This window comes from Tamandua tetradactyla, chromosome 6 (assembly GCF_023851605.1).
Source record: "Tamandua tetradactyla isolate mTamTet1 chromosome 6, mTamTet1.pri, whole genome shotgun sequence".
Classification (NCBI taxonomy): Eukaryota; Metazoa; Chordata; class Mammalia; order Pilosa; family Myrmecophagidae; genus Tamandua; species Tamandua tetradactyla.
The window spans coordinates 4,900,808-4,927,129 of NC_135332.1; the positions used below are offsets into that span (position 1 = coordinate 4,900,808).

The 26,322-nt window shown below is 37.1% G+C and overlaps 2 protein-coding genes across 3 annotated transcripts in view; one reads left to right on the top strand and one right to left on the bottom strand.

Annotated features, from left to right (window-relative positions):
• Positions 1 to 220: 220 nt before the first annotated feature.
• On the bottom strand, positions 221 to 25,466 carry CCDC47 (coiled-coil domain containing 47). Of its 2 annotated transcripts, none has more exons than XM_077163561.1 (13): positions 25,278 to 25,466; positions 13,947 to 14,226; positions 13,404 to 13,511; positions 12,725 to 12,899; positions 10,405 to 10,526; positions 10,130 to 10,195; positions 7,881 to 7,982; positions 7,559 to 7,669; positions 6,729 to 6,814; positions 5,472 to 5,530; positions 5,093 to 5,202; positions 4,714 to 4,881; positions 221 to 1,906 (listed from the first exon to the last, which is right to left on the bottom strand). In XM_077163561.1, the coding sequence occupies exons 2-13, from the start codon at positions 14,208 to 14,210 to the stop codon at positions 1,826 to 1,828; spliced, it is 1,452 nt and encodes a 483-aa protein (XP_077019676.1). In that variant the 5' UTR covers positions 14,211 to 14,226; positions 25,278 to 25,466; the 3' UTR covers positions 221 to 1,825. The 2 variants fall into 2 exon arrangements, with proteins under 2 accessions (XP_077019676.1, XP_077019675.1); XM_077163560.1 differs by having other exon boundaries at positions 25,172 to 25,466.
• Positions 25,467 to 25,583: 117 nt separating this feature from the next.
• DDX42 (DEAD-box helicase 42) overlaps positions 25,584 to 26,322 on the top strand; it is a 65,148-nt gene continuing 64,409 nt past the window's right edge. The window contains exon 1 of the mRNA XM_077163556.1: positions 25,584 to 26,192. The gene's annotated coding sequence lies outside the window, so the exon portion shown is untranslated. The remainder of the gene's footprint in view (positions 26,193 to 26,322) is intronic.

Genomic DNA, 26,322 nt, shown 5'->3' on the forward strand with positions numbered 1-26,322 from the left:
TAAAAATATATCCAAGTTAATGGATTTTATTAAAGATTTTTCCTGTAATTGATAAAAATGTAATGATGACCATTTGAGTATCATAAAATACTGAATTGTTATGACCTCAAAAAAATAAAAATAAAAAAATAAAAGAATGGAATGACCATATGGTAAGAATGTTTGTGTTTGTATAGTGTTATGTTGAATGAAAAAAAAAAGGAAAGGCGGCACTCTGAGATTTTGTCAATTAGTTTAATATATGTCCATAGGTAGTTCATATGAATGCTTAAATTACAAAATTAGCTGCCATGGTCCAAATGTGTGGGACTTTAAGAAAGCTTTCATTAATCAAGAGATAACTAAGCATATCAACTTTGCTTTCTAAAATGTATTTTAAAGGTTTGTAAAACAAGGCTAATTCTAGAATTATATAGCATTAAAGTAATATTTGTTATTTTTGCTATTTTAATAACTTAATTTCATGAGCTGTTAAAAAATATTACATTTGCATCCCCTAGTTTACGTATTTCCGTATTAACCTAGAGAAATCCCATGTGAAATTTCCATGCAGTTACAAAGGCAGCAGCACATGCTGTTCTCAAAGCAACTTACTGTCTCAGAACAGACCTGAATATAAAGCATCAAGAAGAAAATACCCGCCCACCCCACCCCCACCAAAAACCCAACCCTTTCCCATCCCTGGCAAAAATTACCTGGTACAAGCAGTGACTTAAAAAAAATGCTTTCTTAGTGGGAAGCATTTATAAAATGCAGAGATCTGAACAAGCAAAATGCTTATGCAGACAGATGGGCCTCTCTTCCCCTAGAGCTCCTTCAAGAGGCAGAAAGAACTCTCCATAGTGTAGGAAAGCACATTTTTTTAAAGTATATTTATGCATATCCATGGCTATTTCTTTGAAAGACTACACCCAGCCTCAATTGTGGAAGAGACAAAAGCAGAGAAAGCAGCAAAGATATGTAGCCAAAACATAGAGAACAGAGCTTCTCTATGAACATCTGCTAGATAGACTGCAACAACTAAAAAGGAAAATATTTTATGACTTCACATAGACCATTAATCTGATCTAGATGAAACAGTTAATTTTTCATGCATTTGTTACTCAACCACTTAAAATATAGCATTCACATTGTCAATAGCTTATGGTATCAGGTAAGGAGAAAACTGTGCTACCTGGCCCTAGAATTTCCTATGTCTTCTAAAACCTACAGTGATCCAATAATACTGTTATTGGCAAATCCCATCTACAAAACATATTAAAGTACATTGTTTGTTGAATCCCTGAAATTTAAATACCACATATAGTGTTCTAAATTTTACTTACTTCACAAGTTTAATATGGACAAAGAAGAAAACATCAAACAATGTTTATTGTGCAATTTCAATAGCTATTTTTGGAATCTTGTTTTTAGAGTCAGTCTTTCTTGCCACTTCAACTGCCTAGTTCAAACAAAAAGCAATGATCTAATTATCCACTTATAAATCTCATGATATTTCTTCAAATATCAAAGCACTAAAAGCACTGATGATTCCTGTTATAATTTAAAATACATTTAAAACTATAGAGATCTCATATATCATTCCTTTTATAAAGTAATCAAAATAATTTGATTAACTGGAAGAAAATTACAGAAACAGAGCCCTTCCAATGTATATACATCTTCTGTAAAACTCCAAAACAAAAAAGTAGAGCAAATGATGAAATGAGGATTTCTGCTGCTGGGAGTGTTTGAACTTTAAGATGAGAAATGGACTAGTATTTTTTTGTTTCCTGCAAATTTAGAGCTCATAGGTGGCATCAAGACTCAGCTCTCCGCGATGACTTTACATGGCTTTTACTTTGATTTGTTTCATTTTCATTTGTTTCTTCTCCAACTTCTTTTGTTCACGCCTCAAAGCAGCTTCCTAGAGAGAGAGGGGCAGGGGAGGGAAGGAGGAAGGGAGGGAGGGAAAGGGATAAAGAATCCAAATTAAGCTCTAAGTACACACTGAAAAAACAAAACAAAACTAGGATATTACCTATATTATTATTCGAAAACTTAGGCTTGTATCAGAACTAACATTTCAGAAGACAGAAAAAAAATTGCTAATATCTATGTTGGTGAATGAAAACTAACTTATAAAGCAAAGGTAATAACAACATCAATTGAGAAAGATACGAAACACTATTTGGTTTAATTATTCTAGCTTCATTTTTCCTATGCTTGACAAAGACAGGAGCCCAACTTCCATCATAACATTTATATATATCTTCCAAGATATATATCTATATACTGAAGTACATTATGTATTTGACATTGCAGCTGAAAGGTTTTAATCAGATATTACTGAAATTTAAAATACATTTAAAACTATTTAGATCTCAGATACCATTCCTTTTAGAAGGCAATAGAAATAACAATTAGATAATTAAATCATTGCTTTTTGTTTAAACTAGGCAGTAGAAGTGGCTAGAAAGACAAGATTCCAAAAATAACTATTGAAATTGTACAATAAACAACTGTTTCATGTTTTCTTCTTGGCTACATTAAATTTGTGAAGTAAAATTTAGAACACTATATGTGATATTTAAATTTCAGGGATTCAACACAGTGAACTTTAGAATATATATATATTCTGAACTGTATTTCAGTTCAGAAAATAAGGATGTTTGATCAGATTATTAATTGTAAATCTCTTCTTATTAGCATAGACATTATACATGGGTACATTACGTGAATTTATAATGTTCAAATGGGAGTTTTTACTGTATTTTAAATTAGGAATTATGAAGGTATGTAAAGGGAGAGAAAAGAGCTTCAAACACATTATCTTAGTAGCAAAAGTCACTGCTATTATTACATCAAAATATGGTTAGTAGTAGTAACATCTGATTAAAGCTTTTCAGCTGCAATGTCAAACTTCATATTTTTTACGGAACAAGAGTAGAAATGTTCTGAGGAATATACTCTTCAATTGGTACAGGATAGATGAAATACAGAAGGGGAAAAGGGAAAGCACACAGTATATATAGTTCTTGGTACTGTAACAAATTATGTTTCAAAGGGTGACTTGTAAATTGGTGGTTTGGAAACTATGGACTGTGGGCTCCTACACTAGATGACATAAAAACTATGTGCCTATATAAAGTGTAAGACGGAATGTTTATCAATCAAAGGCTGCATTATTATGCAAATATCCTGAAGAACTGAACCATCATTAACACTGTTTTCATGAAAAAATTACGTTCTTGAGTTCAGATTCACAAAGGCAGGAATGAACTGGCCTCCTTTGGCAGGGCTTTGCCTCCTGTGAGGAGCAAGTGGTAACAGCACATACGTCAAAAGCTGTATTAATAGTGGCAGGGTCGTCCAGATCAATTGTATGGATAAGTATTCAAGTCAGAAATTGACTATAATTTTCCTTTCTTCCCCGCTCGTATTTCATTCACTGGATCTTCTCACAAGGTAACCAGGCCTAGATACTATTAAGTGCAGGTTCCAGAAAAACAAACAAACACGGTACGCTCACAAGCTTACAACTGATGGAATTTAAATTCTAAGCCCCTTTTTTCTCAAATCTATTGTAGTTTCAAACCTTTGCTTTTCTTAGAAAAACAGAAGGTATTATCTATTAATGATTCCCTACCTATAAAGATTTCCTCCTGTCTATACATTTAAGAAGCCAATTTTATTTATAAAGAAGACTACATAAATATAGAGCTATGTTTTCAGGGAAAAAATGTCCACTGACTAAACAAAACGAAATCAAATCACAAAACTGAGGAAGGGGATAAGATGAGAGTAGGCTGTGCTATCTTGGACACTTGGCTCAACAGTATTAATGTCCCTACAGGCTACTGCAGTCCCACAGAGCAGCTCACTTTTTTTTGCAGTATGTCCCCTCCACACCTAAGAATTTTCTTCAAGCCTCAAGATCATTCTCAGTAAAATTCACATCTTTCTGAACTTTGTTCTCCTCTTTTGTGACCAGCGTTTCCAAGGATGAAAATCCTAGAGCTGGACTTTAACATCCTATTTCGCAAAAAATATCAGAATATGATGATGTCTGAAAAATACTACAAAGCTCTTACGTTTGAGATTTTAGTTATGTAAAAGATAGAAAACAAAAATACAAATGGACAATAATAGGGAAAACTGAGTGTGTGAATGGAGCTGTATATGGGAACTCTGTACTATCTGCTTGATTTTTCTATAAACTTACACCTGTTCTAATAAAAAATGTTAAAAACAGAAAATAAGTAAAAAAAATTTTAAATTCTTTAACTCTATAATAAAATAAAAAAATTTATATAGCAAGCTTATTTGGACCATAGGACATACAATAATTAATAATTTTTAATTTTTAACATTTATAATTTTAATAATTAGATAAAAATTTCCAATTTCTTTCTACTTCAGTAGGTGTTTGTTTGGCTTGAAACATGACAGAAGTCCCAAAATGGGATTATTCTGGGAAAACAGGATAATTCATATCACTTTCCAGGTTCACAGATGACTCAATTTAACCTGGTCTCAACAAGATGGATTATTTATTCTTCTTTATAGTAGTATCAACTGACAAAATGTCCAAGTGCTGAGGAATGTCACACTTTTAGACTATGTCATAGTCCTACACAGAATTACCTTAACAGCCAATATTGCATAAACAGGCATCCTTATAAATCTCTTTAGTTTTACCCTGTGTAAAACTTACTAGGAAGTTTGTCTTACCTCCAGCCTGCGCTGTTTCTCAGGGTCTTCTTCATTCATTATTCTCTCCTTCTCTGCTCTTTTCTTCTCCTCACGCCGAGACTGTGCTGCTTCCTGTCTTTGCACATGAGTCAGCTTCAAGAAGTTCTCTTCTACTCGAGCACGGTTCTTATCTGCTTTTTGTTTTCCCTTTCCCCAAAAAACAAAGCATTTCATTAAAAAATCCATTCCTATCCAGCATAATCTCATTTGGCATTCTTTCATGAAACTATTCTCATCTGGCATTTTCAAATCAACTAACTCTTTGCAATCACTGAGATCAATGATAACTGACCCCCCCAGGGGAAAAAAACAACAACAATAAAAGGCGCCAATTTATAATAAAAGTCATGGGTCTTACTTCTCTGTTGAGTCGGAACTTTTTGGCTTTATCAATAGAGTAAATCACCATATTCATCAGGGGTAGCAAAGCCTCCATATCCTTTGGGTAGGTGTTACCTGAGCCAGGAACTGGAAAACAAGTTATTTTCCTTTTGAATTAATGGCAGCATTAATACTTCTGGGCTACCCTGTTCTTTTTTTTAAATGTCAACTGACTTCTTTCTCCAAGTTTCTTAGGTAATTAAAATGCAGAAGAAAATAAAATATATGAAAGGTTCTTTTCTTGAAAAAACTCAGAAACCAATAAGCAGGCCTAGGGATAGTTCTGATATAGTTTAATAGCTCACAGGGAACTATATTCTTCTGAAGATTATCTCACAGAAAACCAGAACACTTACCATTAAATGTAAACAATAGTGTCCTCTTAGTGTCAGGTAACTTTAAAGGCTGACCTTCCCTGTCATAAAAAAAAATTAGAAAGAATAAAGGAAAAGATATATTTCTTTCTATTTAGAAAGAATACAGGAAAGATATTTTCCATGCAAATAACTCACCCTATTCACTTAGCTGAATAATCACTTAGCAAATAATCAGCACAGTATTTGGTTTGCATCCTCATGCTCATATATGATCTCAGAGCTCAAAGGAGCTTTATGAGTCATCTGATCCATTCATGTATCTGATGGATATATTCTCTGTAATACATTCTTCCCAAGTGATCCATACCCTATACTTGAACACCTCCAGTGATGTCCCCCAGTCAGGATATATTTTATTTCACCTGGGGAGCCAAAAATGAGCCCATAGTTAATGATGAGGCCCATAGTTAAAATAATGTTTTTGCGTATTTTCATGAATTCTATGTTTTACTTCTAACTCCTATGTTATCTTCCTATAAAGAAGCATTAGAGGCATTTGGACCTGGGTAATCTTGGCACAGAACTAAAATGCAGGTTGATTTTAGTTGTATTCAATTCCACGGCATCTAAGAAGGTAGCATCTACCCACAAATTTAGGTCAGGACCAATTTTACATCAAGGGTAACTTTTAAGTAATTTTACTGTTCTGAGACAGGCTGTAAGTTCAAAGAATAAATCCAAACCCCAAATATGTACACGTGAACAAAATTAATATAAAGCAAGAAACTGTATGGGAACTGAGAGCTTCTGATAATATGCTGGGAAATGAGAGCTTCTGATAATATGCTGGGAAAGGATAAAATCAACCAACCATTCAAAGGAAACAGAAAAGACCATTAATTACAAAACATACAGATTTGCCATGAATCAAACACAAGTTAAACATCAGACACATTAAGATAAAAAAAAAAAAAAAAGAACCTAGACTACAAAAGAAGATAGCAATTGCATTTTCTTAGTATCAGTCATTCTGTAAGATGCTCATCCACCTTGCTGGGTGGGTGGTACATACATGCAGGGACACATGCAAACTGGGAAGGCTCGTTTGTTTGTCTCCTAATAGATTTTCAATTACCTTTCATGATGCATGCAGTCAAAGCAAAGGAAAACTTGGATGCCTGTCACCAACTTCCCTCATTTATTTGTTAAGGGAAATTGCAGAAGCACCTTGCTGGCTTTTTCAACACAGAAAACTAGTGAGGAAAATTAGTTTCAACATTTTTATCTCATACGTACTCTTGCATAATTTTTGGACCAGAGAACTGGTCTGAAAAATGAACGGATTCAATCTTGTCAGCATAGTGTGTAAGAAAGTGAACCATCTGGAAAAAAAGAAAATAAATTATTTTTTTTAAGATGGGGTTTGACACATTTTCTTTATTTCATCAAGATAGTCAACCTTCAATCCTCTTTACTTTTGAGTAATGTCGTTAAGACCAAAATTTTTAGAAATTAAATTTAAATAAGATAAGGAACTTCTCAAAAAGGAAACCATACCTACTCTTTTCTAGTCCCATCAATAATTAGGCTTCTTCTTGTTTAGCAGCTGAAAATACGTCTCAAAATAATGTGCTAAACAAGGATGAAAGTAAGATAAAGTCTAAAATAATTTCAGGAGATTCTTAATAAACAGATCACTTTGAACTTATATTTGGAATTATCTTTGAACTAGCTTGTATTTTTATGATACTAAGATGTGTTGTTACTGTAATCTAACTAATAGAAAGAAATGGCTCTCTATATATTCCTCTTTTCCCACACTAATTAAAGCACAACAAAAATGGACTAAAGGACATGGAGAAAAGGATTAAGATTGCATTTCTTTTTCAAAAAAGGCTGAAAGTTATTAGCAATCCCAGGAACAATTTGCTCTTGTTATGCAGAGAACTTCTTGACTAATCAAATTGTCTTTCTGACAAGTTCGTCTCTTGCTTAAAGGTATTTTAATATTTGTGTGGGAAAGGAATATGTTAAATAGTACATTTTCATAAAATGAAGAATTTGTATAGTGTGACTTTTAGGGAGGGTGTCTTATAAAACGCCAATATGTCGCTTACTGCATTTACCTTTGTATCCATCATTCCCTCTGTGACTTCACCCATCTCTGACAGGATGGCCAAGGAGTCTGGCAGTCCATACTTTGCTCCAGATTTAGGTTTATCACTACAAAACTCACTCTAGAGGAAGAGGTAATTGAAACTAAGATATGACATTTTATTATGAACAAAGACAACCTTTTTTTCAAGACAATATGAACTGACTTATTTAAAAGTGGTGCTTAATGTAATATAATGGTTCATGTAATATAATTATCTTAGTGGTCTGAAGGTGAATATGCACGTAAAAAAGTAGTTTCTACATAATTTGAATTGGAACAACTTGACATACCAGATCCTGCATCTCTTTCTGCAGTCGCACCAAGGCTTTCCGTGTGCCAACAGCAAACACGTAGGTATCCATGTCTTCATCATTCATGGTTACTTTTATTTGCTTTGAACAACAACAACAACAACAAGCCTCACCCATTAGGTTCTGTGATAGGCAAGATCCAAGATGCTCCCCAAGCAAAGTTCTTGCCCTTGTTCTATACGCCCACACCCTGAGTGTGAGCAAGACTTATGAATATAATGGGATATCACTCCCATGGTTATGCTTCATTCTATGGCAAAAGGTTCCTAAGAGTTGACTTTTGGTTCATTTAAAGAGACGTAATCCTGGATGGGCCTGACCTAATCCAGTCCCTTTTAAAGGCTAATCAAATAAGCCTTTAAAAGGGACTGGACCCTACTTGAAAAAGAGATTAGAAGGGTGAGAGAGTTTAAGGGAAGGACTACAAGATAAGGACCTGAGGGTAGCCTCTAGGAATTGAGGGTGGCTCACAGCTGATAGTTAGCAAGAGGACAGGGACCATCAATCAAAAGGAACAGAATTCTGCCAACAACCTGAATGGCAATTGAGAAGAGGACCCCAAACTCCAAAATACTTTGGCCTAGCTGACACCTTGATTTTCACCTAGAAAGACCCTGAGCACAGGACCCAGTTAGCCCAGTCCATCCTGGACTCGTTATCTACAGAAACTGTGAGATAATAAGATAATAAATAGGTATCGTTTTAAGCCACTAAATTTACAATAATTTGTTATGCAGGTTCATACAAGAGTATGCAAGTCCAAAAAACAGACATAAACAAAATCCAAGTTGGGTAGGTAAACAGTCATTAATACTCTCCATTGGAACAGAGAGATAAAGTTATTGATATGTAACACCTGCCACTATCTGTCATGAAAATTATATCTTAAAATGTTTGGGTCAAATAATTGATCAGTATGTGGAAGAAAACAAATGTTAATATAGGGAAATACAGCAAAGACCTGGCAAGATGGTAGCTATAAAATAAATGATTTTCTACTCTTCCTTCAATTGATGGGAAATACACAAAATAACACTTTAAACAGAACCCCCAAAAAAGGGCAAAGACATATAAAGAACCGTGTGTTTGTTGAGGGTGTCCCTCTTTGTAAGGGGGAAAAAAATGTATAAAAAGCATGGCTAGCCCAGAAGAAAAGAGATTACATTTATCTCAGGAGAAAGAATTATTTGTAAGGGGGAAAAAAATGTATAAAAAGCATGGCTAGCCCAGAAGAAAAGAGATTACATTTATCTCAGGAGAAAGAATTACAAATGATTAAAACAATACTCTAAAGATTAATTTCTACAAAAGTATGGCTAAGGATGCAGAAAATTTTGCCTGTTTCTTCTTAAAAAGTGGGAGAAAGGAGGACCTCTTAGCGATGGGGTTCTAAACGTTAGTAGATTAGGTCATCAGAGGCCATATTAGACAAATTAAAGTAAAAGATAGATTTTCACTTACAAGGGACCTCGAAAACCAGAAAAAAGTTTCAGCCCAGCAGTTACATTTCAAAGAACCTAATTTATATCACTAATAGAGCATTTAACCAAACACTACTTTGGTGTCTGATATCTATGTAGGTATTTCTTGCTCTACTAGAAGACAATGTCTTCTACATTTGTCTTTCTTGTTGCAGTAGGAGCTAGCACAATTATTTATTGAAGAATGAAGAGAGGGTGAATGTGGCATTTCTGACGGATGAAGGCACAATTTGCTGTTTAACATGTTAATTTAATAAAGAAAAGAAGTTGCACCAAACAATAAGGTCCCTGTTCATACTATATGTCAATATTCACCTGAAGTGTATTATTTGAAACAAAATATATTTGCTAAGATAACCAACTTTATGCCAATGAAAAAAATATACACATGGAAAAGAGAAGTGAGGGCAAACTGTCTGTGACAACTGCTTTTCCCTCTGTCATCAAGGTTGATTTATTTTTATTTATTTTTATTAATTTTTAAATTAAAAAAAAAAAACACAAACATTCTTAATTCATCAAGGTTAATTCAGCTGAAATGCAGTGATAAGAGTATTATGTACTTCCCTCCCAAAAGCATACTTCCTCAACAGTTGCACATGGAGTGGAAGGAAGATGATCTGACCAAATAGAGAAGGATCCATTTTTTGGCAAGGAATACAAGTTGTCAGAAACTGCAAAAAGAATCTAGAGAGAAATGGAATAAGCTCTAAAAAGTTGAGAAAACCAGAGGTAAAGAATACATACCACTTGATCACTAACTGGCCTCATCATCCGGGCCAAGACATTCAGTAAGTCTTGTCTCTTTAGGAACTGAAAAAACAAGAGAAGTTAAAACAGTTGAAATTTAGGGGTGGGGGTCAAAGATTTCATCAAATATATTCTACAACATATCTGTCAGTTAGTAGAGAGATAATTTTTTAGTACTCATTTTTGGTTAAACAGGAAGGGATGAGACACTGAATTTAGAGGATTAGGAATTACAGCTAGAAAGAACTAAGGGAAGGTATGTATCTCCTTACTCTCAGTTGGATGAGCATCCCCTCACAGCATACTCGACCAGAACACCACAAGTTGTAGATATGTTCATTCTCCTGGTTCAACTTTCCCGTGCTTGTGGCTTCTTTGTTAGCTCCATCATCCCCTAGGGATAAAAGTGCTTAATATGGTTCACTGAAAATGCTGGGGCCTAATCACCACTACCCTCAATCCCAAAGTGATCACAAATTTAGAGGAACAATACTTTTACTTGCTTATAGAGTTCTCTTTTAGAGATGGATTAAAATGGATGGATAGCTTTCTTTTTACTTTTGAAACTCTTTATTAGTTTTATGGCAATCGGTTTAAAAGTATAAATCTCGGTATAGAAACAAAATGGGGCAAAATCAGTTTAAATGTCTCTCTCAAGAGTTTTTAAAACTCCACTGCAGTGAATAAAGAATGTAAACTATTCAACATCCCCTCTCTGAATCTCCCATGAGTTAACCAAGTTGCAATGTTTATCTTCTTATATGATTTGAATCACTTTTCCAACAGCAAAATAACTGGGTCTTATTGTGGGTATTTAGAGTTATATTTTAAATGTAAAAGAAGCTAAATCCAATCATTTTCCTTCTTTACTTAATCCTTTAAGTGTTCAAAAGAAATTGTTCAACCTTACAAAGTAAAGTAGACTGATACACCAAATAAAAACACACAAAGAGAAATGGAAGGGCCCTAGCTGCTTATTTTTCTCTCATTTCCAGGTAAAAGAGTACTCTAAAATACTATAGTATAATAAAAAGAGTATGGACTTTAGAAGCAGGTAGACTAGGTTCTAATATGGTTGCAACTTACTATTGTGTTGCATGACCTTAAGTAAGTTTTAACATTTCTGCCCCTCAGTTCCCTCCTTAGGAAAATAATTATATCCAAGTGATAGCATTGTTACAAAGAGTAAATAAGAAACATTATACACAAAGTATATAGTCTAAAAACAACTTAGTTACTACTGAAGAGAAATAAAGTACTAAAAACCAGATAGAGGTGGATGGGAGGTGAGTTCACTCATCACTCCCTATACTACACAACTAGAACACTTCCTCTAAGTACTTCAGTATATGCCTCATCAATGGATATGAAACTAATGTGCCCAGAATATGAGGGAATTTTGAGGGATTTCTAACATTTCTAAAGGATAAATTGAAGTATTTACCAAGCTAACTAAAATGTCAAAAGTCCTTGCTTTTGGCAGAAATTTTATCAACTTGTTTTTTAAAAAATATCTTTATTGAGAAATCTTCATGCACATATAATTCATCCACAGTTAACAATCAGTGGCTCACAATATCATCACATAGTTGTGTACTCATCACCATGATCATTTTTAGACCATCTGTATCACTCTCATAAATCCCATACCCCTTGCTCCTTCCTCTCAATGACCACTAGCATTTCAATCTACACAATTTTTTTTTACCCCTTACCCCCCTATTATTTATTTTTTATCCTTATTTTTTTTACTCATCTGTCCATACCCTAGATAAAAAAGAGCATCAGATACAAGGTTCTCACATTATAAAAGCTATACAGTTACACAACTGTCTTCAGGAATCAGGGCGACTGGAACACAGTTCAGTAGTTTCAGGTACTTCCATCTAGCCACTCCAATGCAACATAAACTAAAAAGGGATATCTATATAATGCATAAGAATAACGTCCAGGACCACCTCTTGACTCCATCTGAAATCCCTCAGTTGCTGAAATCTCATTCTGTCTAATTTCTCTTTCCCCTTTTGGTCAAGAAGGACCCTTCAATTCCATGATGCTGGATCCCAACTCACCCTGGAGTCTTGTCCCATGTTGCCAGGGGGATTTACATCACTGGGAGTCATGTCCCATGTAGAGGGGAAGGCAGGGAGCTTATCTGCTGAGTTGGCTTTGAGAGAGAGGCCACATCTAAGCAACAAAAGAGGCTCTGTGGGGGGGTGACACCTAGGTACAACCACAAGAAGGCCCAGCCTCTCCCCTGAAGTAACAAGCTCCACAGGGGTGAACCCTAAGATCAAGGGCTCAGCCCATTGAATTATCAACTTATTTTGATAACAGTGATTATCTCAATTTGATCAAAAGCTTTTTGGAAGTTATGTTGTTGACTAATAAAGGATGAGGAAACTATTTCAGAGATGCAATTTATTTAGCATAAAAATCTAACCAAAATGGGATCTATGGGAGAAAAAAAGTTAAAAGAATATTCTATTTAGCAGTCCACAATAGTAGTTAGATACATATATTGAGGGGGGTAAACCATCCTTATTCGATTGTTTTCAAGCAGGCAGCTGAACTTGTGTTGGCCTAACTTACCTACTAGGGTAAAGTTGCTCTCCAAAAGTTCTCTATGAGTATTAAACCAGGCCTGGGCAAGGCGACTATTTTTATTCTTTCCAATGATATAATTCATGATGTAGGCAAGCAGACCAGTCACCATCAAAATTTCTAGATAATAACTCTCCCAACTGTTCTGAAGGTGTGCAGGAACCTAAGAAGTACAATCATTCCATTTAATGTCAGCAGGGGTTGAAGGACAGAATCAAGCATATGAGATAAAGGAGAATGGAAAAAACCATAAAAGCAAAGGATACTTTAGATAACTGTAACCGAATATTGCTAAAGTTTGAAAAAAGATGTCCATTTTGGTTTTCTAGGGTACCTATGACAAAGATTCTTTAAGGGAACATAAGGACAATCAAATGAGATGACAATTTGGAAAGCCCATTGTAATAAATTTGGTTCTGAGTTCTACCCCAAAAGAATCTAATGTGTATCCTTTTATTCATTCCTTGGTAAATAAAACTGGGAGGGCTAAAGTAAAAATTAGGGGTGCTTCTCCAGGGGTGGAGTTTATCAGCACATCTGATGTCAAACTTCTCTGCTCCTGCTATTATATAAATAGCAATTATATGTCATCAATTAAATTTCTGGGATTAAAGACAGCAAGATATTGCGTTGGTTAGTTTGGGAAATCAGAATTCTGTATACTTACATCAACAATTGTTATTGGGTCTTTATTTTTGCTAGAAGAAGTATCTGGTTTGTCTTCATAACCTTCAAATTCTTCATCATCATATGGTTCACTCTCAGTATCTCCCTCCTACAAAAATGAGGCATGATTTGTTTCCCTCTACAAATTTTCCAGCAGTAAAATTTTGCCTCATTTTGTAGACAACATTTGTAGAGGAAAACAGAACATGCAAGCAGCAATCACAGAATGGAAATATATTATATATTACATGTTTTTAAAGTAATAACTCCCAATGCCTTTGAATTCAGAGATCTAAATGATAAAATTCTCATCCACATACAGTATCTATTCTCTAGTTCCTCCTCTACCCAGGGTTTTCACAGAAGAGAAAGATGTAATTCATTATGTGATCAATGTAAAAGGTGGGAACATACCACAAAATATTTAGAAGAGCTCCACCTAGGGAAGATAAACAAAAGCTGTAGGGAGTAACCTCTGAGAAAGTGCTGGTTACAAAATTTCCCAACCATCTAATTTCCCAAGAAATCAAGAAAAGAACTTCACCTGGGCATCTCCATCTTCAAAATCTTCTTCCTGGTTTTCATCCTGCCCTTCCAATTCCACAGTAGTCTCATCTTCATCATCCTCAGTCATTATAACCCGTTGAGGAGATTCAGTAACAGAATCTTCCAGGACATCCTCAAATTCAGCAAAGTCATTATCATCATATTCTACTATGTCTTCTTCATCCTCAAAATCATCAAATTTGGCTTCAGAGAAGCTCCCAAACACCAAAAGGCCAAGAAAGAAAACATGGAAGGCTTTCATTGCACCTGAAAAATATCTTTAAAAAGAGCCCCGTAAGAACGTCATTCTTCACATATCAATCAGATTTTGTAAATAGTTTTTGTTTGTTTGTTTTTTTTAAATTACAAACCTCTCCTAATTTCCTCTGAATACTATTCAATTCAGATAGCACTGTATAAAGAACAAGGAGGAAAATTGGGTGGAGAGGCGTGGGCTCTAGTCTGAGTCCTGTCACTAGTTAAATGTAAAATCCATTTAACGTCTTTAGGTTGAGATCTTTAAAATCTTTTTTCCCTTACATGAGTGAGTATCCAATAAACACTTATTGAGGGTCTATAAAAGCTTTCTATAGGAAGTGGGAAGGGGGTATAATGAAAGAACAAGATGCGACTATTTATATTTAATGGTAACAAGAATAATATACGAATTAAAAAGCCACTCATCTTTAGATCACCTCTGTGTGTGTATGCCTGTGTGTGCGCATGAGTTATTAACATCATCATCATAAGAGGAAACAACACTAAGTGTCAGGCACTGTTCTAAAGGTTTTACAAAAAGTAACAAATTTAATCCTCAGATTAACCGTTTAAGAAAAGTATTAATATCATCCCTACTTTATAGATTAGGAAAATGAGGCACAGAGATGCTAAGTAACACAATTACCAAGTGGTTCAGAGCTGTCATTTGAACACAGAGTTTTGCCTCCCAAATCATATTGCTCCTCATATGTGAGCTGGTGGCTATGTTTTTATGTTACATGTGATAGTAATTATCTGTCATCAAATTGTTACTAGTTTGCATGATGGAATTAAATACATCAGCATTTTATAACGCTCTGAAAAGAACACTAGGTATTCCACTATCTAAACAAAATTTTGAACCAACAAATAAATGAAATGAAATCTGTGACGAAATAGGGACGAAATGTAGAAGATGAGATCAGTTTTATTAAACAGGTTAGAATTTACAAAAAAGGAAAGCACATTTGAGCTTGAAGAGCAGTTAAAATTTAACCATCAGATTTATTTAGATGACTTTCAAGGCTGTTTCTAGTCCTGCCCGCTCATCTAAACACCAGCCCCATATCATCAATTGTCTAATAGCTATGCCCTACACACTTTTTCTCTAGAGTCAGACAGTAAATATTTGGGGTTTTGTGGGCCACATATGGGCTCTGTTGTATATTTTCTGTCCCTCCCTTTGTTTTTTTCTTTGTTTCTCTGTCTTTTTATAAATCTCTTTGGAAATGTAAAACTCATTCTTAGCTCAAAGACAATACAAAACTGATTGCCTCTCAGGCTGTAGTTTGTTGACCACTGCACTACAGCCATCTCAAACTCAACGGGCATCTGAATTTCCCTATGTTTATATTAATATCAATCCAATTTTTGCAGTTTTATTTGTTGAAATGAGTAAGATACCTAATTTCTCATTTCTCCTTGCTTTTGAAAGCTAATCAGTCATTAACCATGACATTTCTTTCTTTGAGTACAAAGCCACCAAGATAATCCAAGTATCACCACCTGCTGAAAATCACAGTATTATCCTAAATGGTCTCCCATGCCTCAACTCTTTCCCTACTACTCCTCCCTAAAATCCACCATCATCTTTCTATGCCACTTTTGTTATATGTGGATTCAATAATCATCAAAGGTTAATCAACTTCTGAATAATAATACAAAACTCATCTAGGTTTCACTGCTTTTCATAAACTTATCCTACCATATCTAATAAAATGTAACCTTTATTGAGCATATTACCACAGGAGATATCAAAATGAGTAAAATATGAATTCTGGATAATCATAAATTTGCATAGGAATTTAGCTTCAAAGATATATGTTACAGTATTATTTATGATAGTGAAAGTCTGAAACTACTTGGTTAAACTATGGATATATCCAAGAAACAAATTTACTTTCTATCCTTTAAAAATTGTTACAGACTTCCGGAGAAGATGGCGGCTTAGTAAGACGCGCGGATCTTAGTTCCTCCTCCAGAACAGCTACTAGGGGAGTAGAAACGATACAGAACAGCTCCTGGAGCCACAACAGAGATCAAAAAGACAGCATACCCCATCCTGGAAGGGCTGACTGGCTGGGAGAACCCGCTCCGGTGAGATAGCCGAGGGGCGCGGGCTTCCCCGGGCGGGGCGGCAAGCGGCCGGAGTCCCTCCCTTCCTCCTTCCCGGGCCAGCTGGCAGAAATGGGCAGGCGGTCCCCTCAAGCCACGGCGGCTGGCGCCCCCCCCACACGCGGCCCCCCAGACCAACTGAGAGAATTGGATAGGAGATCCCCAGGCCGCGGAGAATGGTGACCAGGGTCCCTTCCAAACACGTGACTCCCCGGTCCGGCTGAACGGTGCATTCTCCCGGGCTGCGGCGGCTGGCGCCCTTCCGCCACGCTTGGCACCCCGGGCCGAATAGGAGATTCGGACGGGCGCTCTCCCGGGCTGCAGTGGTTGGCGACCCTCCCCACATTCAGATCCCCGGGCCGGCTGGCACTCTTCCAAGCCGCTTCGGCTGGCGAACATCCCCCACGGCGAGAGTTTTCCAAAGTTAAAGGATCCACAGCACCTTTTACTGGTGGGACCCGAAGATAAACATGTGCCACGAGCGCCACCTACTGGGCAGGATAAGAAAAACAGAACCCAGAGATTTCACAGAAAAATCTTTCAACCTGTTGGGTCCAACACCCAGGGAAATCTGACTAAATGCCCAGACGCCAGCAGAAGATAACGGATCACGCTCAGAAAATTGAAAATATGGCCCAAAGGAACAAACCAATAGTTCAAATGAGATACAGGAGCTGAGACAACTAATGCTGAATATACGAACAGAAATGGAAAACCTCTTCAAAAACCAAATAGATAAATTGAGGGAGAACATGAAAAAGACATGGGCTGAACAAAAAGAAGAAATAGAAAAACTGAAAAAACAAATCACAGAACTTATGGAAGTGAAGGACAAAGTAGAAAAGATGGAAAAAACAATGGATACCTACAATGATAGATTTAAAGAGACAGAAGATAGAATTAGTGATTTGGAGGATGGAACATCTGAATTCCAAAAAGAAACAGAAACTATAGGGAAAAGAATGGAAAAATTTGAACAGGGTATCAGGGAACTCAAGGGCAATATGAACTGCACAAATATACGTGTTGTGGGTGTCCCAGAAGGAGAAGAGAAGGGAAAAGGAGGAGAAAAAGTAACGGAAGAAATTATCACTGAAAATTTCCCAACTCTTATGAAAGACCTAAAATTACAGATCCAAGAAGTGGAGCGCGCCCCAAAGAGAACAGACCCAAATAGGCATTCTCCAAGACACTTACTAGTTAGAATGTCAGAGGTCAAAGAGAAAGAGAGGATCTTGAAAGCAGCAAGAGAAAAACAATCCATCACATACAAGGGAAACCCAATAAGACTATGTGTAGATTTCTCAGCAGAAACCATGGAGGCTAGAAGACAGTGGGATGATATATTTAAATTACTAAAAGAGAAAAACTGCCAACCAAGACTCCTATATCCAGCAAAATTGTCCTTCAAAAATGAGGGAGAAATTAAAACATTCTCAGACAAAAAGTCACTGAGAGAATTTGTGACCAAGAGACCAGCTCTGCAAGAAATACTAAAGGGAGCACTAGAGTCAGATATGAAAAGACAGAAGAGAGAGGTATGGAGAAGAGTGTAGAAAGAAGGAAAGTCAGATATGATATATATAATACAAAAGGCAAAATGATAGAGGAAAATATTATCCAAACAGTAATAACACTAAATGTTAATGGACTGAATTCCCCAATCAAAAGACATAGACTGGCAGAATGGATTAAAAAACAGGATCCTTCTATATGCTGTCTACAGGAAACACATCTTAGACCCAAAGATAAACATAGGTTGAAAGTGAAAGGTTGGGAAAAGATATTTCATGCAAATAACAACCAGAAAAGAGCAGAGTAGCTATACTAATATCCAACAAATTAGACTTCAAATGTAAAACAGTTAAAAGAGACAAAGAAGGACACTATATACTAATAAAAGGAACAATTAAACAAGAAGACATAACAATCATAAATATTTATGCACCGAACCAGAATGCCCCAAAATACGTGAGGAATACACTGCAAACACTGAAAAGGGAAATAGACACATCTACCATAATAGTTGGAGACTTCAACTCACCACTCTCGTCAATGGACAGAACATCTAGACAGAGGATCAATAAAGAAATAGAGAATCTGAATATTACTATACAGGAGCTAGACTTAACAGACATTTATAGGACATTACATCCCACAATAGCACGATACACCTTTATCTCAAGTGCTCATGGATCATTCTCAAAGATAGACCATATGCTGGGTCACAAAGCAAGTCTTAACAAATTTAAAAAGATTGAAATCATACACAACACTTTCTCGGATCATAAAGGAATGAAGCTGGAAATCAATAATAGGCGGAGTGCCAGAAAATTCACAAATACGTGGAGGCTCAACAACACACTCTTAAACAACGAGTGGGTCAAGGAAGAAATTGCAAGAGTAATTAGTAAATACCTCGAGGCGAATGAAAATGAAAACACAACATATCAAAACTTATGGGACGCAGCAAAGGCAGTGCTAAGAGGGAAATTTATTGCCCTAAATGCCTATATCAGAAAAGAAGAAAAGGCAAAAATGCAGGAATTAACTGTCCACTTGGAAGAACTGGAGAAAGAACAGCAAACTAACCCCAAAGCAAGCAAAAGGAAAGAAATAACAAAGATCAGAGCAGAAATAAATGAAATTGAAAACATGAAAACAACAGAGAATATCAATAAGATCAGAAGTTGGTTCTATGAGAAAATCAATAAGATTGATGGGCCCTTAGCAAGATTGACAAAAAGAAGAAGAGAGAGGATGCAAATAAATAAGATCAGAAATGGAAGAGGAGACATAACCACTGACCTCACAGAAATAAAGGAGATAATAACAGGATACTATGAACAACTTTACGCTAATAAATACAACAATTTAGATGAAATGGACGGGTTCCTGGAAAGACATGAACAACCAACTTTGACTCAAGAAGACATAGATGACCTCAACAAACCAATCACAAGTAAAGAAATTGAAGCAGTCATTCAAAAGCTTCCTAAAAAGAAAAGTCCAGGACCAGACGGCTTCACATGTGAATTCTATCAAACATTCCAGAAAGAATTAGTACCAACTCTCCTCAAACTCTTCAAAAAAATCGAAGTGGAGGGAAAACTACCTAATTCATTCTATGAAGCCAACATCACCCTCATACCAAAACCAGGCAAAGATATTACAAAAAAAGAAAACTACAGACCAATCTCTCTAATGAATATAGATGCAAAAATACTCAAGAAAATTCTAGCAAATCGTATCCAACAACACATTAAAAGAATTATACATCATGACCAAGTAGGATTCATCCCAGGTATGCAAGGATGATTCAACATAAGAAAATCAATTAATGTAACACACCATATCAACAAATCAAAGCAGAAAAATCACATGATCATCTCAATTGATGCAGAGAAGGCATTTGACAAGCTTCAACATCTTTTCCTGTTGAAAACACTTCAAAAGATAGGAATACAAGGGAACTTCCTTAAAATGATAGAGGGAATATATGAAAAACCCACAAGCTAATATCATCCTCAATGGGGAAAAACTGAAAACTTTCCCTCTAAGATCAGGAACAAGACAAGGATGTCTATTATCACCACTATTATTCAACATTGTGTTGGAGGTTCTAGCCAGAGCAATTAGACAAGAAAAAGAAATACAAGGCATCAAAATTGGAAAGGAAGAAGTAAAACTATCACTGTTTGCAGACGATATGATACTATACGTCGAAAACCCGGAAAAATCCACAACAAAACTACTAGAGCTAATGAATGAGTACAGCAAAGTAGCAGGTTACAAGATCAACATTCAAAAATCTGTAGCATTTCTATACACTAGTAATGAACAAGTTGACGGGGAAATCAAGAAACGAATCCCATTTACAATTGCAACTAAAAGAATAAAATACCTAGGAATAAATTTAACTAAAGAGACAAAAAACCTATACAAAGAAAACTACAAAAAACTGTTAAAAGAAATCACAGAAGACCTAAATAGATGGAAGGGCATACCGTGTTCATGGATTGGAAGACTAAATATAGTTAAGATGTCCATCCTACCTAAATTGATCTACAGATTCAATGCAATACCAATCAAAATCCCAACAACTTATTTTTCAGAAACAGAAAAACCAATAAGCAAATTTATCTGGAAGGGCAGGGTGCCCCGAATTGCTAAAAACATCTTGAGGGAAAAAAACGAAACTGGAGGTCTCGCACTGCCTGAGTTTAAGGCATATTATGAAGCCACAGTGGTCAAAACAGCATGGTATTGGCATAAAGATAGATATATCGACCAATGGAATCGAATAGAGTGCTCAGATATAGACCCTCTCATCTATGGACATTTGATCTTTGATAAGGCAGTCAAGCCAACTCACCTGGGACAGAACAGTCTCTTCAATAAATGGTGCCTAGAGAACTGGATATCCATATGCAAAAGAATGAAAGAAGACCCATCTCTCACACCCTATACAAAAGTTAACTCAAAATGGATCAAAGATCTAAACATTAGGTCTAAGACCATAAAACAGTTAGAGGAAAATGTTGGGAGATATCTTACGGAACTTGCAATTGGAGGCGGTTTTATGGACCTTAAACCTAAAGCAAGAGCACTGAAGAAGGAAATAAATATATGGGAGCTCCTCAAAATTAAACACTTTTGTGCATCAAAGAACTTCATCAAGAAAGTAGAAAGACAGCCTACACAATGGGAGACAATATTTGGAAATGATGTATCAGATAAAGGTCTAGTATCCAGAATTTATAAAGAGATTGTCCAACTCAACAACAAAAAGACAGCCAACCCAATTACAAATTGGGAAAAAGACTTGAACAGACACCTATCAGAAAAGGAAATACAAATGGCCAAAAGGCACACGAAGAGATGCTCAATGTCCCTTGCCATTAGAGAAATGCAAATCAAAACCACAATGAGATATCATCTCACACCCACCAGAATGGCCATTATCAACAAAACAGAAAATGACAAGTGCTGGAGAGGATGCGGAGAAAGAGGCACACTTATCGACTGTTGGTGGGAATGTCAAATGGTGCAACCACTGTGGAAGGCAGTTTGGCGGTTCCTCAAAAAGCTGAATATAGAATTGCCATACGACCCAGCAATACCATTGCTGGGTATCTACTCAAAGGACTTAAGGGCAAAGACACAAACGGACATTTGCACACCAATGTTTATAGCACCGTTATTTACAATTGCAAAGAGATGGAAACAGCCAAAATGTCCATCAACAGACGAGTGGCTAAACAAACTGTGGTATATACATACGATGGAATATTATGCAGCTTTAAGACAGGATAAACTTATGAAGCATGTAATAACATGGATGGACCTAGAGAACATTATGCTGAGTGAGTCTAGCCAAAAACTAAAGGACAAATACTGTATGGTCCCACTGATGTGAATTGACATTCGAGAATAAACTTGGAATATGTCATTGGTAACAGAGTCCAGCAGGAGTTAGAAACAGGGTAAGATAATGGGTAATTGGAGCTGAAGGGATACAGACTGTGCAACAGGACTAGATACAAAAACTCAAAAATGGACAGCACAATAATACCTAATTGTAAAGCAATCATGTTAAAAACTGAATGAAGCTGCATCTGAGCTATAGGTTTTTTTTGTTTTTTTTTTTGTCTGTCTGGTTGGTTGTTTGTCTTTTTTTTTTACTATTATTATTACTTTTATTTTTTTCTCTATATTAACATTCTATATCTTTTTCTGTTGTGTTGCTAGTTCTTCTAAACCGATGCAAATGTACTAAGAAATGATGATCAAGCATCTATGTGATGATGTTAAGAATTACTGATTGCATATGTAGAATGGAATGATTTCTAAATGTTGGGTTAATTTCTTTTTTTTCGTTAATTAATAAAAAAAGAAAAAGGAAAACATTATGAATGAAAAAAAAATTGTTACAATGAACGATTACAACCTATGCTTGTTTTAGACACAAATACACAAAGAAAAAGGTTTAGAAGACCATACATCTAGATATAAATAATACTTTTTATAGCACAGGGGTATGGGCATTTTGCACTTATTATTCTTTATATTTTCTATTAAGTACTTTTGTAATAAAAAGAAAGTTCTTAAAAAAATTAAAGGCACGTTTCCTGTGATTAGGAGAGGCAGGTACTGCAGGGTGAAGAAAAGCTATGGCACAGAGGCACAAAATAGTATATGTAGATCCAGTTGGGAGAAATAAGACTAGAAAGGCCAGCAAGGAGCCAGATCACAATGATCCTTATTTAAATACCATACTAAGTTTGGATAATTGGAAGCAACTGAAGGATTTTAAGTAGGAGAGTGACACCATTGCATTTGTAACTTAACCCTGACACTCACATGTAGGGTGAATTGGAAAGAGTAACCGAATCAGGGCAAATAGGAAGTGGCTGAGATAATGAGATAAGAGACAAAATAGTATTGAACTGGCAGTGGTTCTGGGAATGAAGAAGACAGACTTGAAAGATACTTAAGAATTACACCTTTTAGCATAAAGTGCTTGGACATAGGAAATATGAGGAAGGCGGATCTGGGGTGATCTCAAGTTCTGACTTGATGAAGAGCTGGATAAAAGCATCAGAACAATAAAGGGAGAAAAACTGGGGGAAGGGCAGTATGAAATTCAGTTCAGTATCTGTTGAAAAGTTTGGTTTTTTTTCCAAGTACATTATGATGATCATATTCATCTCTTTAACTTCTCACAATATCCCTACAAGGTAGGTATAATAACCCATATTACAGAAGGGAAAAGGGGAAGCAATTGCAAATAAAATCTGAAGATCAAGATACAGGTCTGTGCTGGAAACAGAAATGGTGTGGGAATGGATGTGATTACCCCTGGGAGTACTAAGAGTTCGGTTAAGAAAAAAAAAAAGACCAAAATAAAATCTTGAAACAAATCACAACTAAGAGATGGTCATAATCGGCAGAACTGGAGGGTGAAACTAAGAATGAATAATTCGAGAAAAAAAAAAAGAAGAGATGCTAGTTATAGTAATATCACGGAAATCAGAGGAGAAGCAATTTTCTAAGAAGGAAGTAAAGCTCAGTTTCAATTGTTGCAGAAAGACACAGGCCAAAAATTTCTAAATAATTAGGAAACCATTAGTGGCAACCGCAGGGAAAAGATCAGGACAGAAATCAGAATGCAGAGTTAAATGGTAATGGAGGTGAGAGGGTAGCAAAAGGAATTATGTACTACTCTTCAAGGTGCTTTGGGATATTTAATGTTCTAAATCTCACAGTTATATCACCGTAAGTTTTTACAGGAATCATTTCAACATCAAAGGTTATTGCCCAATACCTTGCAATCCATGAATGTTCAATAAGTATTCTTTGAACAAAGTACATAAATTTAGAAAATCATAAAAGAGTTTGTGAAATGTCATATGGGACAGGCAAAGACTTTCAGGTTTGGCACCTGAAAGTCTTTCAGGTTAGCACCGCACCTGAGGACATTTTGGGGAAAAGCACATCTGCCTTCTCAACATCCATCTCAAAGAGCTTCCTCTAATAATCTTTTATTAATTAATGCTTCTAAACTCTAGAATGCATATTTTCAGCTTTCATTTGTTTTAGAGATGATCAATCACCTAAATTATCTGCTAAAGTTTCTAGTTATGCTTTTCTCCCTCGTTCTCAATTTTGACATTTAGTGAAAAGTGGAAGAAATATGAAAAAAAAAAGCACATACTATGACGGTACTAGATCTGGTTTAAAATGTCACTTATACCATTTACAGTCATATGATGTTGGGTTAATTACTTCAAATGACCTGTTTCTAACATGCAAAAAAGAGATACAATACACTTCCTGCTTTATAGGGCTGTAGTGGGGATTACAGGAGATATGTGCCAAGTTTTCACACACAGCCTGACAGAAGGCACTCAATAAATACTAGTTTCTATTCTTTCCTTCTCCTGTTCCTTATGCATACTCTTTAAGATTAAAAAAAAACTTCATATTTAGTCTTCCTTTTTAGGAACTAAAACTTTAGCTTTTTCAGATAGAAGCAATGAAAGGTTAGAACTATCCAAGTCCAATTGATTAATGGCTTGTCCAAAGATATAATCATTTCAAGCTGAATTACTACTTAAAATGTTCATAGCATAGAAGTATTTCTAAGATAACTCAGCATTGTAACAGGGGTCCTTCAAGGTTATTTAGGTTAAAATTGTCCAAGCCGTTCGTGCCTTCGATTTCTCTCCCTGAATTTTTCTGTTCCACCTGTCAACTCATTTCTCCAAAGGATAACTCCCTGCCATACCACCCGCCCCTTTGAGACTCCTGGGGCAGGTAACACAGGCCTAAGACAGTCACAAGCACTGTCAAGCTTGGTCTGATCATCTTCTGCAAGCTCACCCAACAGTCTCTCAACGACTGTGTACGGATTTAAAAGCGAAAGAAATACATAGGGAAACCATCCCTCCTTATCATTCTAGATTAAGTCCTCTGACAACGGTCTGACATTTCCTTACACAGGTTGGATAAAGGTTTCTTATGTCAGAAACCTTCAGGGCAGATTTGCCTCAGAAGTTGCTGTTTCTGTTAGGTATCCGCGTGTAGTTTTTTCCCCCACCATGGAGAATTAACTCATCCTAATGTCTACATTCCATTTTTTCTTCTGCACACTGTAAATTTCCTCTAAATCTGACTTTCCTGTTGGTTCGCTCACAGCTCTGCGGGGTAAGGTCCCGAGAACCGTTAAAATCACCCCAACTCCAACAGACCAACAGAAAATGTGAATTATTATTATTATTTTTAAAGAAAGTCCGGAGAAGAGAGAAGGCGCGAGGGACGATGCATGTCACTACAGGCCGGACTTACTGGCGTTGGGGTGGGAAACCGGACCGGGCTAGGCCACGCAACTCTCCAGAGTCATCTCCGGCCTGGCCAGGTCGCACCGAGTAACGCGTCGTGGCCAGCTCCCTACCTGCACCTGTACCAGAGGCACCCGCGGCCGCCTGCGTCTAGGTTTGACCGCTGCCTTCGTCGTCGCAGCGGTTACTGTCCCCGACGCCCTTAAGACAGTCGGACTAGGCAGCTCTGTCACGCCGCGCCACTCTTCACGTAACCTCCGCCACCCGTTACGTAGAATGCGTATGGTTCGTCCGCGCCTGCGCGCAGCGTGAGGGTAGAGACGCAACCTCCGGGACGGCGCGAGACCTCCCCCCTCCCTTTTGAGGCGAGGTGGGGCTGCTGGGAAAATTACATAATCCCCGCCCCTGTGCCGGAACTGCCCTTGCCTATGGCAGCCCTTTCTACTGGGCTTCCAGTTGACTTCGCACGGGACTGGTGCTCCGGAAGCTAAAGGTGCTCGTGCTCCTTGGGACCACGTGGCCAGAAGCATGCTTGGGAAACGTTCCCCAAGTCGTATCTGCAAAGGACCAGACTTTAGGGACCGACGACATTTTAATTTAAATGTGGTTTCCGCCCAAGCCCTTTTCTTTTGGGATTTCTGGGAGGCTCCGTGTCCACTGTCAGTGTTTAGTTACTCCCAGAATACTTTCTACATGGGCCACGAACGTTCGTCACGCTGCAGTCTTTTCCTATCAGCGTTTTTGAGGAGTCTGGGAGGCAAACAGTAGTTTTAAAATCAGAAGCTAGCCAAAGTTTCCGGCAGCCCCACCTCCCGGCACCGCCCTTCGGCCCGCGCTCACCTCACTGCGCATGTCAGGTTTGTGTTCCCCGCCCCCCTCAGCAACGGGGCGAGCCGCAACGGCGGCGGCTAAGAGGGGAGGAGAGGGAGGAGCGCGGCTGGACTGGTCCGGGACCGCGCGTACACACGGCCGTGGGATTCTTTTCGAGTCGGCGGCAGTAGTAGCTGCCGCTGCAGCTGTAGCAGCAGGTTTGTAGAAGGATGGTCTGGGTGTGGGGCCACTAAACCTGGTGGGCACTGAAGGCAGCCGTGGGGCCTAGCGAGGGCTGGGGAACCGCGGCCTTGCTTAACAAAGAGTCCGCGGAGCCCTACGGCACTG